Source organism: Quercus lobata, chromosome 2 (assembly GCF_001633185.2).
Source record: "Quercus lobata isolate SW786 chromosome 2, ValleyOak3.0 Primary Assembly, whole genome shotgun sequence".
NCBI classification, from domain to species: domain Eukaryota; kingdom Viridiplantae; phylum Streptophyta; class Magnoliopsida; order Fagales; family Fagaceae; genus Quercus; species Quercus lobata.
Genome location: NC_044905.1, coordinates 822622 through 838428, shown reverse-complemented (window position 1 = coordinate 838428; position 15807 = coordinate 822622). Strand labels below are relative to the sequence as shown.

Genomic DNA, 15807 nt, shown 5'->3' with positions numbered 1-15807 from the left:
TCGACCCAAGCCCCAAGCCTCCGAACCACGCCTCCGCCGGCCTCAACGTCACCGGCCCAAGTCGACCTAAGCCTCCGCTGACACACGATCCACGTCTTCCATCCACTTGCCCACATCTCCGTTCCACTGGCCCACGTCTCCCAAGCCTCCGATCCGCTGCTGCCGCCCATCTCTCTATTCTCTTTGCTGTAATTGAGTTTTTTTTTTTGGTTATGTATTTTCATATGGGTTTGGTGGCTATGGTGGTGGTTGATTTTGGCTATGGTAGTGGTGGTGGTGGTGGTTGTGGCAATGGCTGTGGGTTGTGGTTGTGGTTGTCATGGCTGGTGGTTTGTGGTGACTGGTGGTGATGGAGTTGTGATTGTGGTTGTGGTTTTGTTTTTGTTTTTTTTTTTTCTATGTTGTGTTGTGGTTGCCAAAATAGAGTGGTGGTTGTGGCCGGTGGTGGTGGTGGTGGTGGTGGTGGTGGGTGTGTTGTGGCTGTGGCTGATGGTTGTGGTGGGTGTTGTGGGTGTTTTTTGAGTAGTGGGATATATTATTTTATTGTGATGTTTATATTATTTTATTATGTTGAAAGCCAAAATAGATCCACTGCTGTAGCATATGTATAGATAAAATAGATAAAGTAACTTTTGGTGAAGCTAAAAAGCTAAATTTTTAGCTCCACTGCTGTGGATGCTCTACTAGGCAATACCTGCATCTGCCTCCTGACAACATCTAATGGGTACGTGAAGGTCTGCCCAAATAACCCAGCAAGAGCTCCACCGGAGAGACGCATCATAATGGACGTTTGATGCTCTTCAGGAACATGCCTCTTGAGTTCCTCATATATGTAGAACTTTAAACCAGCATAAGGAAGAATTCCAGTGAGTGTTTGGGCTACTCAAAAAAAGGAAGTTTTTAATGAATATTAACCTCCTAATATTCTATATCACATAGGGAAAGGGGAAAAAAATGACAAACAACTTTGACAATGATAATTATGGAGCTCAGCTATAAAATGGGTTGGGGGGGGGGGGGGGTGTGGAAGGTGGGGGTGGGAAAGGCAATTGCCCCCACCCTCAAACCAAAAAAAAAAAAAACCCTTTCAATACTCATAAATGCCGTGTAATGGCTCACCACACTGAAAGGTAATGGACACAACAATGTAGCACATACATACCTACACCGCGATAAAGTCCACGCACACCTCCTTGTAAATGCTTCTAAGTACATCTTTTATGCCATTATATGCAGGTTGAGCACGATTGCTTTTCACACCATAATTAAAACTTCCTCTAGTGTCAGTAACCTACAAAATCATAAAGATTTAAATACAAAAATAAAAAGGCATCAAATAATGACAATTTTAACTATGGAACAATCAACCAGAAGATGAAAAAGCACCAGAAAACTCCACATAAAATTCCCTAACAGCTTAACATAGTTATATAGTCATCTAAACACTGAACTACTATGCATTTACACTAACCCAAATTATCTGTGAGCACACCATCAAAGGTAAGACAAGCAGATCATGAATAAGTTATGAGGAACATCTTGATATAGAGCCCCCACATAGTTTGTCACTTCCCTAAACCAAAAAAATCTATGTATTTGTTGTTGTTGTTTTTTTTTTTTTTGAATAAATATTATTACTTATTAAAAAAAAACCTATGAATCAAATCCTTCACAAAACATGTTTGAAAAATATAGAAAGCATACAAAATATAGCAAAAGAAAATTATTGTGCAAGATATTTAAAATAAACTTTCAAAAACATTACGACATTTTTTTCTTAGGACATAGTCACCAGTTTGGAGAAATATCATCTAATCTATTACGTTGTGATTCTTAAAACCATCCACGTGTATTAAATAACGTGGCTTATTAAATAGGTCATATGACTAAAACTACATGCGGATAGTCGTTTCAATTGCCATGTAATGTGTTGGAGGAATTTTCCATCAAACTAATTTGGAGGTAAATTCTATATATTGGTACATATAAAAACAAATTAGATGAATATTTAATACTCATATTTTAAACTAATGGGAAGGAAAGCATAAGAAATTAGATAACAACTCAAAGAAAAATCTTTAATAGCACTAACTACAATCCTAAACAAAAAACGTATCAGTTTTTTGATAAGTAAACAAGAAACATCAGTTAATTTACATTTAATAACTACAAATTCACACTGTGCCATAGATACTCCACCTCATTCAGATAAGACCATATGTTTCATCATTAATGAGTGTGAACTTACTTATAGAATCCTTGAAAACCTTCATGCTTCAGTAACTTCTTCAAAGATTGAAACACCCCAAGAGAGTGGAACCCCTCTGTTCTGGTCTGTAAATATCCCCACACAGAAAGACAGTTAAGAAATTCTGGAAAAAAATTATGAATTTTTTAAAAAAGAAAAGGAAGTATAAAGCACCAGATTTTTGTTTTTAATGATAAATCCAGGCTTCAAGCTTCAAAACAAGCTTTAATACTTATTATAAAATACTAAAATTAATCATAGCGTGTAAAAAAAAATCACTTTATGATCACTTTTAACAAAATTCTAATCATGCTCAAACTACAAATCAAACTGCAACTCCTAATCAATCCTCCTTATTAGATACTGCGTTGAAAAACGCCTGCAGACGTGTACAGAAAGAAAATACTGAAGGGGACATTGACTGCTTACTATGTAAAAAATCTAAAACATAAAGATAAGTAGAGAAAGAACCGTCAAGTGAAGCAAATGCATTTTATAGGAAGGGAGACTAACCTCGTCAAGAGGAGCCAAACTCCCATTAATAGCACAACTTCTCTGAGTACAAATAGTCCTCAGTCAAATTACTCCAAATATGATAAAATAACTCACCTATTAGTTGCTTTCCCTTTCGAGCCAAACAAACTCAACAAAGCCTTGCCAATACAATACTTGTGGACAACTACATATGGTTTTTGCCATCCTACATTTAGATTTAAGCCTATTGTGAGCTTATGCTATGATAGCCTGTCATATCGCAAAATCAACAAACTTTCTATCGTACCTTCCGTCCTTCTCACATCTTTAAACTAAATCAAATTACCTTATCTCTTCTTACCTAATTCTGTCATTCATTACCATTACAGGTAGGCAAAAATCTCAATCAACTTGGCGACTTCCTTAGCTATGTTTTTAAAGCTACCCTGTTAGTTAACCTTCTGGCCTTTCATGATTGTACATCATCCATGATCCTATTGTTTATTATTGTTGTTATTATTATTATTATTTTCCTTAAATAAACCAAATTCCAAATGATACCCATATAATTTATAGCTCCAAAATTAGACACAAAAATCATTACAATCATAACAAGGTTCCAAACTACAAGCAAAACTGTTCATCCTGTCAAATGATCATACGTATTCGGCATTGCTTTCTCTTTTATTTAAACACATTACTTCTCCCAAACTTTTTCATTTATTTGTTATTTGTTCAGGGTTTTAGTTTCTGTTGCTTAATGAAGGCTTTTATCTGTTACTTCAGGTCATAACATTTAGAAGTATCGTACTCATGATCTCGGTGAAAACAACAATACTTGTTTCTAGGCCTTTTATTTGGATTGCCCTTTAGCTTATCTAGCCAGGTCAGTGTTGCATCGTCCCTTATTTGCATGAGGACTTGGTCCAGCGAAGTGTTTAACGGGGTGAAGTTGATAGTCCTCCCAAGTGGCTCTGTCTGCCCCTTTAGTCATTTGTCCAAGCAGACTTTCTTCCTCTGTCGTGACTGGGATCGTTTTGTCTTTCCTTTTTCTTTGGTCTGTCCCCTTGAGCCATCATGGCGTCCCCAGCATTCATATACTTAGTGGCCATGTATAACATGTCAACCATCGTCTTTGGGTCATTCTTGTAGATGGAAAAGAGGAATTTGCCCGACTGGAGTCTGTTGGTGAATGCAGTGACCAAGACTTTGTCGTCGACCTCATCAATCAAAAGGGCTTCCTTATTTAATTGAGTCATGTATGATCTCAGGCTTTCATTTTCCTGCTGCTTGATGTAAGCTTGTTAAAGATCTCTTGTACCTCTAGCCTCCAATGAAGTGGGTGACGAAGAGCCTGCTTAACTCCTTGAAGGTAAATACGGTGCTGGGGGCCAACTTACTAAACCATACTCTAGCTGGCCCCTTGAGCATGGTAGGGAATGCCTAACACATGATCTCATCTAGGACCCCTTACAAGTGCATAAGGGTTTTGAATGATTCTAGATGATCAAGTGGGTCCCACGATCCATCGTACACTTCCACTTATGGCATTCGGATTTGGTTGGACGGGGGAAGGAAGTCACCTATGCTATGAAGGCTGAGTAAGTCCGTTGAACTAGCTTGTCTAGGTTAGTGGATATTTGTCCCCTCATGGTGCTTATCATCATGTCAATCTTTTCCTTCATCATCTGCATTTCTTAAGCCATGCGTATTGCATTGCTTTCTAGTTTTGATGGTCGATCGGTATCTTCCTACCTGTCCCGCCTATTGGGGATATTTCTTTCTTCCTGATCTTCCTTTTCTTACTGGTTTCCCGTTGAGAGGTGACTACCATTCTGTTCTTCATTGTCAAGTTCATCGTGCTAATCTTTGGGACGTCGTTTGTTCCTCTAGTTTAGCCATTGCTCCAACTCCTAGTTGTGCTGCGTGAGCAGCTCAACTGCTGTGGCCAGGGTTTGCACTTGTCTATCCAAGGCGTTAGGGGGGGGGGTCCCTGTCTCCTGGTTTGATGGTAGTCATCGATCATGTCTAGATCATGCAACTCTTTATCTTAGAAGCGGTGATATAGGTAATCACTCATTTCCCACAGACGGCACCAACTGATGATGTACAAAAATTGTTAGTGAGTGTGCTCAAACGCTCCAATGGGTACCCGAAGAACAAGAAACCAAGAACCAATAGAAAAAGCACCGGTGAGGTGCCAACCAAAGACCCTCCAAAGGTCAAGTCAGTGAATGACAGATGTCCAAGAACTCTATAGTGAGAGAGTCTATGGGAGATATTGACGTGTAGTAGGGTCTTTGGACGTGGTGTATAAGTTATTTCCATGTAGGGATATATGCGTGGAGACCACATAGAGGATTGTGGGACCCATCATGCCAAATGTCGGGGACGTTTTTTGCGACAAAGGCCGAAAATGCGAGAATGGCCCAAATCTCCCCTTGGGTTCTTTAGAAGTGTTTATTTGTGGAGAATCAAGCCCAAAATTCCAAATGTATAATGAACAAAAGGCTAATGGTGCTTTGACAAGAGAAAATCCAAATGCTAATAATGAAAGTGCAGAAAAAGTATAAAAACATAACAGGTCTGAAACTCCGACCCACAGTCACATAGAAGAGAAAATTGAGGGAGGTCGTGAGGAAGAGAGGGAAGGTTCCCCTGTACCCATATTTCCACCCCCAAGCTTCGGAATTGTGAGATTGTTGGCTGGCTAAATGGGTTTTTGCTCTGAAGTTTCAGGTCTTTAGGTAGAACGTGGCTGCCCTTTTTATGAGCTGAAGATAGAGTTTTATATAGAGTTTGGGGTGTTGCTCTTGACTGGTTTTTGTGTAGTGGAAGATGCTTTTATCCCCTATGATACTATTTTGGTGTTTTGGCTTGGGTTGCTTTTGTTTAGGGAAGAGTTTGATATGCTTTTAGCATGATTTTGGAAATAAAGTGGGTTTGCTCTAAATGGTTGCCTTTGGTCAGAAATTTCAGACCATTGGGAGGCTCACCTAAGTGAGGTCTAGCAGATGGAGTTGGCCAATGGGAGCCAAATATGTTTTAAAGGTAAAAGCAGGTTAGGGCAGAAACTTTAGGCCGCAGTCACACAAAGCGTAAAAGCTGTTTTGGGGTGGAAATTTTGGATACAAGACCTCCTCCATGAGCCTGAGGTGCTACCAGTGTCCCTTGCCCACTTAGTAGCATGCATGGGTTAGGCTCATGTAAAAAGTCCAAAAGGAACCGACCCATACCCTCCAAACCACACTTCCTCAATTTCCCCCATAAGTCACATGGGCTTGGGCCATGCTTAAAAAAATAAAATATAGTATAATACATGAATTGAGCCCACAAAGAAGTCGGGCTTGGTTGAATCAGGCTTGTACGAAATGTGTCGCGAAAACGGGTATCAACACCAATCTGTCTGTATGCAAGTGGTGAGGTGTGGATCGTTCGTCAAGCATAAGCTAAAGTTGCCTGACGAGTTTCCTAGGGGGTAGCATATCCATCCATTTGAACTTTAAGAGGTCTGATAGGGCTTTTATCACAACAAACTCGTGGCTTCTATCATGATGGGCTCATGGTCGGTCAGTCTCATGATTCGTTTGTCAAGATGGTGAGGATGGGGACAGTCTATTATTGTGAGTGTCTGGTCAGACGGAGAAAGGAAACCTTGTGCCTGATGGAGGCTAAAGGACGGATAAGCAACGAAAATCCTTACTAGACGAAAATACCCTTATCAGTATATATATGACACACCACTCTAAAACTCACTTTGCTCATTTTTTTTCTTTCTACAAACTCTGTCTCATGGTATGTGAATTTTAGACTCATCAAGTTTGGTGAAAATTTAATCAAACTATGTGTCTTTTTGGTTTAATTTATTTTTTGGCTAATTAAAAATAAGATTGTTTTAAAAAAAAATTATTATTTGAATAAAGTGGACATATTGGATAGGTCCCACTTGGATCACCCCATCCCCATGTCGACCCATACCAGCTCTGCTATACACCTGGCTCAAAATTATTAGCCCACAGGTAAATGTTGAGGAAGGTTTTGTCAATGAACACAAGCATGTAAGTCAATAGCGGCCGGTGCATGTCGATTCTCGATAGGGATATTTGTCCAAATAAGAGCTCCGCTATAAGGTTTTTTCTGCAACTTCTAACAAGGAGTCAAAGTTGTTAAGAACTAGAAATCAATTGGCACACTTTTCTTATAGTGTCTATTATTGGAATACAAATCTTCTGTATCGCATTTTGTGATACACTTTATGTTCTACTAATTAATCACAATTTGTCATGTGATTTTTTTTTTCCATTTTAAACTTCGACTATTTATAAGGAAAATTAAACAAATACATGGCAAGTTGTGATTGGTGAAATATAAAGTGGAATACAAACTGTGATACAAAGAATTTCTATTCTTATTATTGATAATATTGGCACTTTAGTTTGTATTTATCTCTAGCTTAGTTACCATAATATGTGACAAGTTCGTTATTCATTAAAGTTAGAGGGGATTTGCAAAGAGTATAATACAGCCATGGTGAGACAAAACTAGAAAAAATAAAAAATTCTTCTCAATAAACTTTAGTACATTGTAGAGAGTGAGAAAAAATTCCATCATATTGAAGTAGAGGGAGGAGATAAGATTTTTCACAATTCACACAATGCACAAGTCTCTCAGTTGTCTATAAGTCTGGATCAAACTTCACACCAAGTCAAAGTTCCTACTAGCCATGCTCCCATGCGGAAGCAAAAACAAATACATACAAATCTAGCTTCTAATTAAAGAGAAATGTTATGTTTATAATATTTTCACCATAAATCTAGCTTCTAATTAAAGCGAAATGCATTCATAATATTTTCACAATACTTATACAACAATTCTAAGTGGGAGGTCGTTAATGACTGTTATTGATAAACAAAAAAGTAATTTTAGTAGCAAGTTCAAATTAGAACCAATAATAACTTATCACTTAAGATTTATTGTGAAAATATTATTGATATAACACTTCCTTCCAATTAAATGTGTGACAAGCCACATTTATTTATGAGAAATGTTACATTCATAAAATTTTCATCATAATATATTCTAGGTTTCAAATTGTTACTAATAGAGTAAAAAAGTGATCTAGGCCCTTTTGGATATACACCACTGTAAGTTTCTTTAAAAAACATTCTCCCATCTGTTCGTGTGTGTGTATGTTAAAAAGACTTAGTATTCTAAAAAAAAAAAAAGTAATAAAGTGATCTTAATGGTGACTCAGATTAGAACTAGTAATTGCTTGACACTTAAAATTTATTGTGAAAATGTTATGAAACATTTTTCTTTATTTATGTCTTTCAATCAAAAAATTTAACTTAATACTACTAAATTATTTTTAGGATTATTTTGGGAGTGCGACTATGATGTTTTCACTTCTCTCACGTAATATGGGATTTACTAATTAAATTTTTAATTGGTGGACTCCATTATGAATAATGAGAGGAGAGGATATGTTATTACTACATGGAAATTCTTCCTTTACATTGTATTTGTAATGTAAATTAACATTACAGGAACAATATTATAATTCCCAAATATGGTACTAGGGTAAAAATAAGCACAACTGGTAAGGGTCTATTTGGATACCGCTTATTGCTGAAAAGCTAAAAACACTGTAACAAAATAATTTTTAAATGTATGAATAATGTCATGTAACCCAGTTTTAATGAAAAATTTGCTGAAAAAAGAGGTTTCTGAGTTCATAAACAGTACACAGGACCCACTAACATACAGATAAACGCATTTTTCAATCTTTGAACGTGATTTTTGGCTACTGTAACCGTGGACCAACGAACTATGGACGCCAAATACAGACGTCGCTTGGAAACGTGTATCCGAACGTTACCTAAGTCTCCTTAATTTCAAATCCTAGTGCTCACCTTTCCAAAAATGCGACATCTGCGACTGCGTGCAATAAATACAGGAAATTTTTGCTTCACAAAAAAATGTGGAGTTTTCTAACAAGCCAGTCATTGTTCAAAGAACAACCACGTGCCTGAGTCAACGCATGGCCTTCCATGTACTAGTCTTTGCTCATTATAATAGGCCTAACTTTAAAATGTTGGCGAAGAGCTCTAACAACAGGAAGCAATGGACATCTTTGCTTTTGTGTTGTTGTTGTTGAGTTCGAGTTTGCTTCTTTTCTTCTTTGTAGTGTCGGATGCTGCTGACGGCGTCGCAAAATCCGAATCCCTCACTGAAGGCATGACCCTGGTCTCTAGAGATGGAAGCTTTGCCCTGGGGTTCTTTAGTCCTGGTAATTCCGGTAACCGTTACTTGGGAATATGGTACAACAATATCCCAGTTAGAACGGTCGTTTGGGTAGCAAACCGGCTCAATCCAATAAACGACTCGTCTGGCATGTTGGTGGTAAACAGTTCAGGTAGTCTTGTTCTTCTCAGCCAGAATAGAACAGTTGCTTGGTCGGCAAACTCAACAAAAAAGGCCTGGAATCCAATAGTCCAGCTTTTAGATTCAGGAAATCTAGTATTAAGAGAAGAGAAGGAAGAAAACCCAGAAAAATATTTGTGGCAAAGCTTTGACTATCCTTCTGATACTTGGCTACCGGGAATGAAGCTTGGATGGGACTTAAAGACTGGTCTGGAACGGCGCTTATCTGCATGGAAGAGTCCAGATGACCCGTCTCCTGGAGAACTGAGTTGGGGGATTGAACTTCATAATTACCCTGAAATAGTCACAAAGAAAGGCACCGAGAAGTTCTTTCGGAGCGGACCATGGAATGGCCTTGGTTTCAGTGGTGTACCAGACTTAAAGGACAATCCGGTTTACACCTACGATTTTGTCATCAACAGCGATGAGGTATACTACATATTCCACCTGGCTGAAAAATCTGTAATCTCAAGAGGAGTTTTGAACGAAAATGCGTCCTCATATGACCGCATCATATGGGTCGAAGCAGATAAAAAATGGATCACATACATTTCTACACCAAAAGACAAATGTGACACCTATAATTTATGTGGTCCTTATGGAAATTGTATCATTGGTGAGTCACCTATCTGTCAATGTGTAGAAGGATTCAAGCATAAGTCACCAGATACATGGAACCCAGATGAGTGGTCTAAGGGATGTGTACGCATTACCCAATTGAGCTGCGAGGATAAAGATAAAATTGGGTTTGCTAAATTTGTTGGGCTCAAAATGCCAGATACCACATATTCCTGGGTGAACGGAAGTATGAATCTTAATGAATGCAGAGTCAAATGTTTGAACAATTGTTCCTGTACGGCTTATGCAAACTCAGATATTAAAAATGGAGGAAGTGGCTGCGCCATGTGGTTTGGGGATCTAATTGATATTAGACAGGTTGCAGCTAATGGGCAGGATGCTTATATGCAGGATGTATATATTCGAATGCCTGCTTCAGAGCAAGGTAATAGGCCTACGGTCTTTATTGCTCTTTAATTTATATTTTACATGCCAATGAAGCTATAATCTTTGTTGTTTCCATCTATTTTATTGCATTACTAAAATATTTTTGCTTTTCTTCTGCAAAGTCAATCATAATGAGGAGAAAGACAAGCAAAAGATGAAGGTTATAGTGATAGTTGTGGTTGCAATTGCGGTCGTTTTTGGGGTGCTCTTGATTCTCTACTGCATTAGCAAAAGGACAAACATCAGAGGTAATATTTCTTTCTCTAACCCACTTTGGAAAAGGTATTTCAAGATTGTTTAGTTGAACTTCTAGAAACGTAAAAAGCAGCTAATAAGATGTTGAACAAGGAAGGCCGTGAAGTTTAGGAGTGTTTGGTATGTGTTTTCAAACAATCATTTTTAGTTTTTAAACAACATTACATATATTTCCACACATTTTTTCATCTACACGTATTTCTATAAATATTTTCAAACAACAATTTTTAATTTTTAAATACATATATCAAACGGGCCCAAGCCATTTGATCTTAAGAAAAATAATGGTAAGGAATAAAATTTGCAAAATAATGTTAAGGCTAAAATATGTTGTAGCCTAAAGCAGGGGGACCAAGAGGTTGACTCAAGATACTAAATATGGATGGGCTGAAATTTGCTCCCCAAAAAAAAAAAAAAAAAGATGGGCTGAAATGGCCCATTGAACGAGAATCACAAAAAATAATCTAAATCTTTGTTTTGATTAGGATTATAACCGTATATGTAAACACCAATTTATACTATCTTATGCAAGATTTCCAGTAAAGTTGGAAAGGCAGAAACTAGCACAACACTTTTAGTGAAAAAACCATGCCTTTCATCCCCATGAACTTTCTTGAGAGAATCCTAGTAGTTTTATAAAATCCTGTGATCCAAAGTTCAAAACCACATAGCATTTCTTCTAGTGAGTTGACTGTAGATCAAATATTCAAGGAGGTACCTTAATTGGAGTGCACCAAAGGTTCTAGTTAATTTACAAAGACCTGCCATTCATGAAGGAATCGAAGAAATCCATATAGGAAGAAGCTCAAAGTTTTAAAGCTATTGTGAGTCGCAGAAGTTATCTATTGGGAAATTAAAGCCAGGTACAATTTTTTTTTTTTTCAAAACTGTAAAACACATCTTTTCTAGTTGATTGCCTTAGCGGGAGTAGTTTACACATATAGTCCTTTTTCCTTTAGAGAGTTCTCCATAGGTTTTTCACTTCAGAATCATATTACAAGTCTATTTGGGAATAACTTATTTAACTGAAATTGAAAACTTTTTGCTGAAAGGATTTTTGATAAAGTTAAAAAGTAGTTGAAATAGTACAGTAAGACTCATGAATAATATCAAAAATAAGTTAAATAATAGCAAAAATAGGCCAAATAGTAAATAAATAAAATATATATATATATATATATATATATATTTTAAGCCAATGTCAAACACAACTTACGTGTCTTATGCATTTATAGTTTTATTTTATTTTATTTTATTTTGCTTTATGACTTGGTCACTTATTGTATTTTGATTATTGATATTGATATTTTGGATTGCCTAATTTAGTTGATTTGAAATCAAATAATAATTCTATTGTGTAATTAACCACTGGGTCTAAACCGAATTTAACAATTGCCCTATTCTTATTTCCTATGTATAATGTGAAGCCCATCATGATCTTAGCAGAGAAATTGGAGAATAATGTGATGATAGACCAGAACATTGAAAGCCAAAGTGAAGACATGGAGGTCACATTCTTCACCCTAGCTACCATAGCCACTGCCACTGACAACTTTTCAAGTAATAACAAGCTTGGTGAAGGTGGCTTTGGACTTGTATATAAGGTAACTCTGCAGCATGCTTTTATAAAGATCACAAAAAAACAATTCTTACCTTACTCAACTTCAATAAAAAAAAACTACTTGCATATTTGAAATTTCAGGGTACACTAGTAGATGGAAAAGAAATTGCTGTGAAAAGGCTTTCATGGAGTTCTAGACAAGGATTGAACGAGTTTAAAAATGAAGTTATACTAATCGCCAAATTGCAGCATCGAAATCTTGTTAGGCTTTTGGGCTATTGCATTGAAGGAGATGAGAAAATCCTAATCTATGAATATATGCTCAATGGAAGCTTGGATTCCTTCATTTTTGGTTTGAACTTCTCTAAAACAAATAATTTTTACCAAACTCCATGAAAGTTTTCATTGTTATTTGAAGAAATACCAATTTCTTGTTTCATTATTCACGTTGAACTTAGTATTAACATAAATGAGAAACTTTTCAGATCAAACAAGAGTTAAAGTTTTGGGTTGGTCTATGCGCTTCAACATTATCCATGGGATTGCGCGAGGGCTTCTCTATCTTCATGAAGATTCTAGATTGAGGATTATACATAGAGACCTCAAAGCAAGCAATGTTTTACTTGATAGTAAGATGATTCCAAAAATTTCTGACTTTGGTATGGCTAGAATTGTTGGTGGAGATCAAACTGAAGGAAACACAAAACGAGTGGTTGGAACATAGTACGTATTCTCAACATGTTTTATTGTTGACACTTTTTTAATCAAATATTCTAATGCTTAATGATGTTTTTGCAGTGGTTATATGGCACCTGAATATGCAATTAATGGTATATTTTCAGTAAAATCTGATGTTTTTAGTTTTGGAGTATTGTTGTTAGAGATAATAAGTGGAAAGAAAAATCGAGGCTGGTTCCATCCAGACCATAGTCTAAACCTTGTTGAACATGTGAGTTCTCAACAAATTTCATCCTCTATCTTACATATAATGATACAAATAATGATAGAGAATTTTTAAATATTTTAGGCATGGAAATTATGGAAAGAAGGTAGGCCTTTGGAACTAATTGATACTTGCTTAGAGGACTCTGGCATCTTATCGAAGATTATACGTTGCCTCCATATTAGTTTCTTATGTTTGCAACAACATCATGACGATCGGCCAAATATGTCATCTGTGGTTATGCTATTACACAGTGAGGGTTCATTACTTGAACCCAAAGAGCTAGGTTTCTTTGTAGGAAAAAAATCACCTTCATCAAGCAAGAACCAGTCATCCTCAGTCAATGAAATTACTATTACCATGCTAGAGGCTCGATAATCAAGCATCATATCAATTGCATTGTATAACATATCTTATGATTGATATTTTGCATCTATACATTTTGTAAATTATACACACTTGTATTCTCCATGTATGTGATATCAATCTTATTTGAACTTTAAAGGTTTATAAAGGCTTCTACAATACTATATAGGTTTGAGTTTCGGCCAAAAGTTGCTCAGAGACAACTAACTTTTAATATGCTTAAATATGAGAATTTGATGATCTTTTTCCTTATCTTTCCCACTATAATGAATTTCTATGTGAAAATTGTTTCATTGCTAAGTAGACATCCAAAATTTTAAAATGGATATAGATTTGACCCAATTTGGATTTGAAATGAATAAGATGTAGTTGTTTGAAAATGGCACACTTAATATTGAATCTGAGAATGTAGGTTAAGTAAAAAGAATCATCTGTAAACACCTCATTTTGTACTAGTTAATAATCTTTAGTTCTCGGCTCCAATGATGATCTCAATATGTCAACAAAGGTTAATTGAAGTTATCTTGATAATTTGGAAGTAATTCCAACTAAAAAGTGGTCCAAATTTCTTTGAAAACAATTCCAAAAAATGCATAATGTATTCTTGAATACGATAATCAAACCAGGCCTTGTAATTAGATAACTCATCCCAAAGTTTTTTAAGCCTAGTAAAGTAAGCACTCAAAATGGACTAATATTGAGCAAGAAATGAGATTGCCTTCTAAATCTGAAAGATTCAAAAAATGGACTAATCTTGTGCAAACCTCTCTTGAAGATCCAACCGTACATCTCAAGCTGTCTACATGTAAATAATCACACTGGAAACTACGTATTTAGAAATAAAAGTGAGAATCCACGAGAGCACCATTGTCTTGCATCTTATCCAACGACTGAAAATGAAAATTGGACGGTATTCATTGGTATATTGTGCCATTGACAAAACCAGTTTTAGTCTTGGCTGTGAGAGCCAAGACTAAGGCATGTGATTTTACTAGCATAAAATTATTACTTCATTTTCTCTTTAAATGTAAAAAGTGTAACAACCCTTTATCCAAAGATTAGTCGAAAACCCACACGATATTTGTAAGTTAAATAGTGCATGTATTTTTAAAAATATTTTCTATTTTTTTAAGTTTTATATAATGGAACACATTTGCATTCAACAACAATACATATATATATAATATAATTTAATAGAAAGATTTAAATGGATTAATTTAAGGTTCAATTAGTCCAAATGGATCAAAGTGAATCAAATTGGATTGAAGTGGACCGACTAGGACCGAATTGAACTAAAGTGGACTTAATTGGACCGAATCTTACTGAAGTGGACGAAATGGGACCTAATTGGACTGAATGGGACTGAAGTGGACCGAAATGTACTGAATTGGACAGAATGAGGTTCAAGCAAATCAGATAGGACCAAAATGGCCTGAATTGTACTGAAGTGGACAGAATGAACAAAATTGGATGGAATGGGACAGAAATGGACCAAATGAACTAAAGTAGACCGAATGGGACCGAACTATATTGAATGGATCAAAATGTTATGTTGATGTGGTTTAATAGGAGTATAGCAGCAATAAATACCATGCTTTGGCTTATAGATATTAATATGGATTTTAGAGACCATTAACTTCTTATGTTGCCACTTTTGAATAACACAAATGCATCACCTTCTAATACAGATTTTAAGGAAAAAAAAAAAAAAAAAAAAACATTTCTACTTCACGACTCATACCTCCTTAGAGTCTATCCAATTGTCCAATTATAGATCACATTCTTAAGCTTAGTAAAAGATAACCATGCACAAGTATATATTTAAGCCACTAAACCAATGTTTATGTGTTGAGTTTCTCACAAGTGTATTATCTTGTGGCGCAAAGGAAAAATGCCTTGCCATTAAATTTGAGATTTAATCTGTGATACGATGGGTTAAATGTATCAATTTTGAGAATATATATATATATATGTATATATACACCCTCTGATCACATCATCAAATTTAATTAAAGTTTACCAAACTGACAAACGTAGCTAAAGGGAACTAAAAACTGAAGTGTCACAAACCAAACCAAACCAAAAGGCATCTACGTATCTAGGAGCAAAATGTGATAATTGAAACTATCCAAATAACAAATTAGGAGATGGCAAATCTTCAAAATTGCTGGTGTCCCAAATACAACAGGCTGCCTTTGAGCTAGTCACAATCAATCCCAAGTTGTTTCATAGTTTCCCAATTCATCATATCAATTTTAAATATCAAAGTTTGTGTATCCTATTAGCAGTATATGATTTTGAATTCTCTCTATATTCATCTTGTGGCAATGGTTTTAACCCAAAAAATTACTAACCAAAAATAAGGTTTAAACCGAACAATATTTTTTTTTTTTTTAGAATACTAAGTATTTTAAGACACATGGAGAGAATGTCTTAAAAAAATTGACAGTGATGTATATTCAAAAGGGCTTAACTCTCGGATACACAACACAACCTTTAAACCAAACAACATTAATTCAATAACAATTGGGA

The 15807-nt window shown here is 35.9% G+C and overlaps 1 protein-coding gene across 1 annotated transcript; it reads left to right on the top strand.

The window, feature by feature from the left end:
* The first annotated feature begins 8831 nt into the window (after positions 1–8831).
* LOC115977741 (G-type lectin S-receptor-like serine/threonine-protein kinase At4g27290) lies at positions 8832–13287 on the top strand. Its single transcript, XM_031099760.1, has 7 exons — positions 8832–10148; positions 10273–10398; positions 11849–12009; positions 12108–12318; positions 12452–12689; positions 12765–12915; positions 12994–13287. Exons 1-7 carry the CDS (start codon positions 8846–8848, stop codon positions 13285–13287), a joined length of 2484 nt encoding a protein of 827 aa, XP_030955620.1. The 5' UTR covers positions 8832–8845.
* The last annotated feature ends 2520 nt before the right edge of the window (positions 13288–15807 follow it).

Coding starts and splice junctions, on each gene's coding strand:
- LOC115977741 (XM_031099760.1), top strand. CDS start 8,846: ATGGACATCTTTGCTTTTGTGTTGTTGTTGTTGAGTTCGAGTTTGCTT. Junction 12,010..12,107: donor GCTTTGGACTTGTATATAAG/GTAACTCTGCAG, acceptor TTGAAATTTCAG/GGTACACTAGTAGATGGAAA. Junction 12,916..12,993: donor GTCTAAACCTTGTTGAACAT/GTGAGTTCTCAA, acceptor TAAATATTTTAG/GCATGGAAATTATGGAAAGA.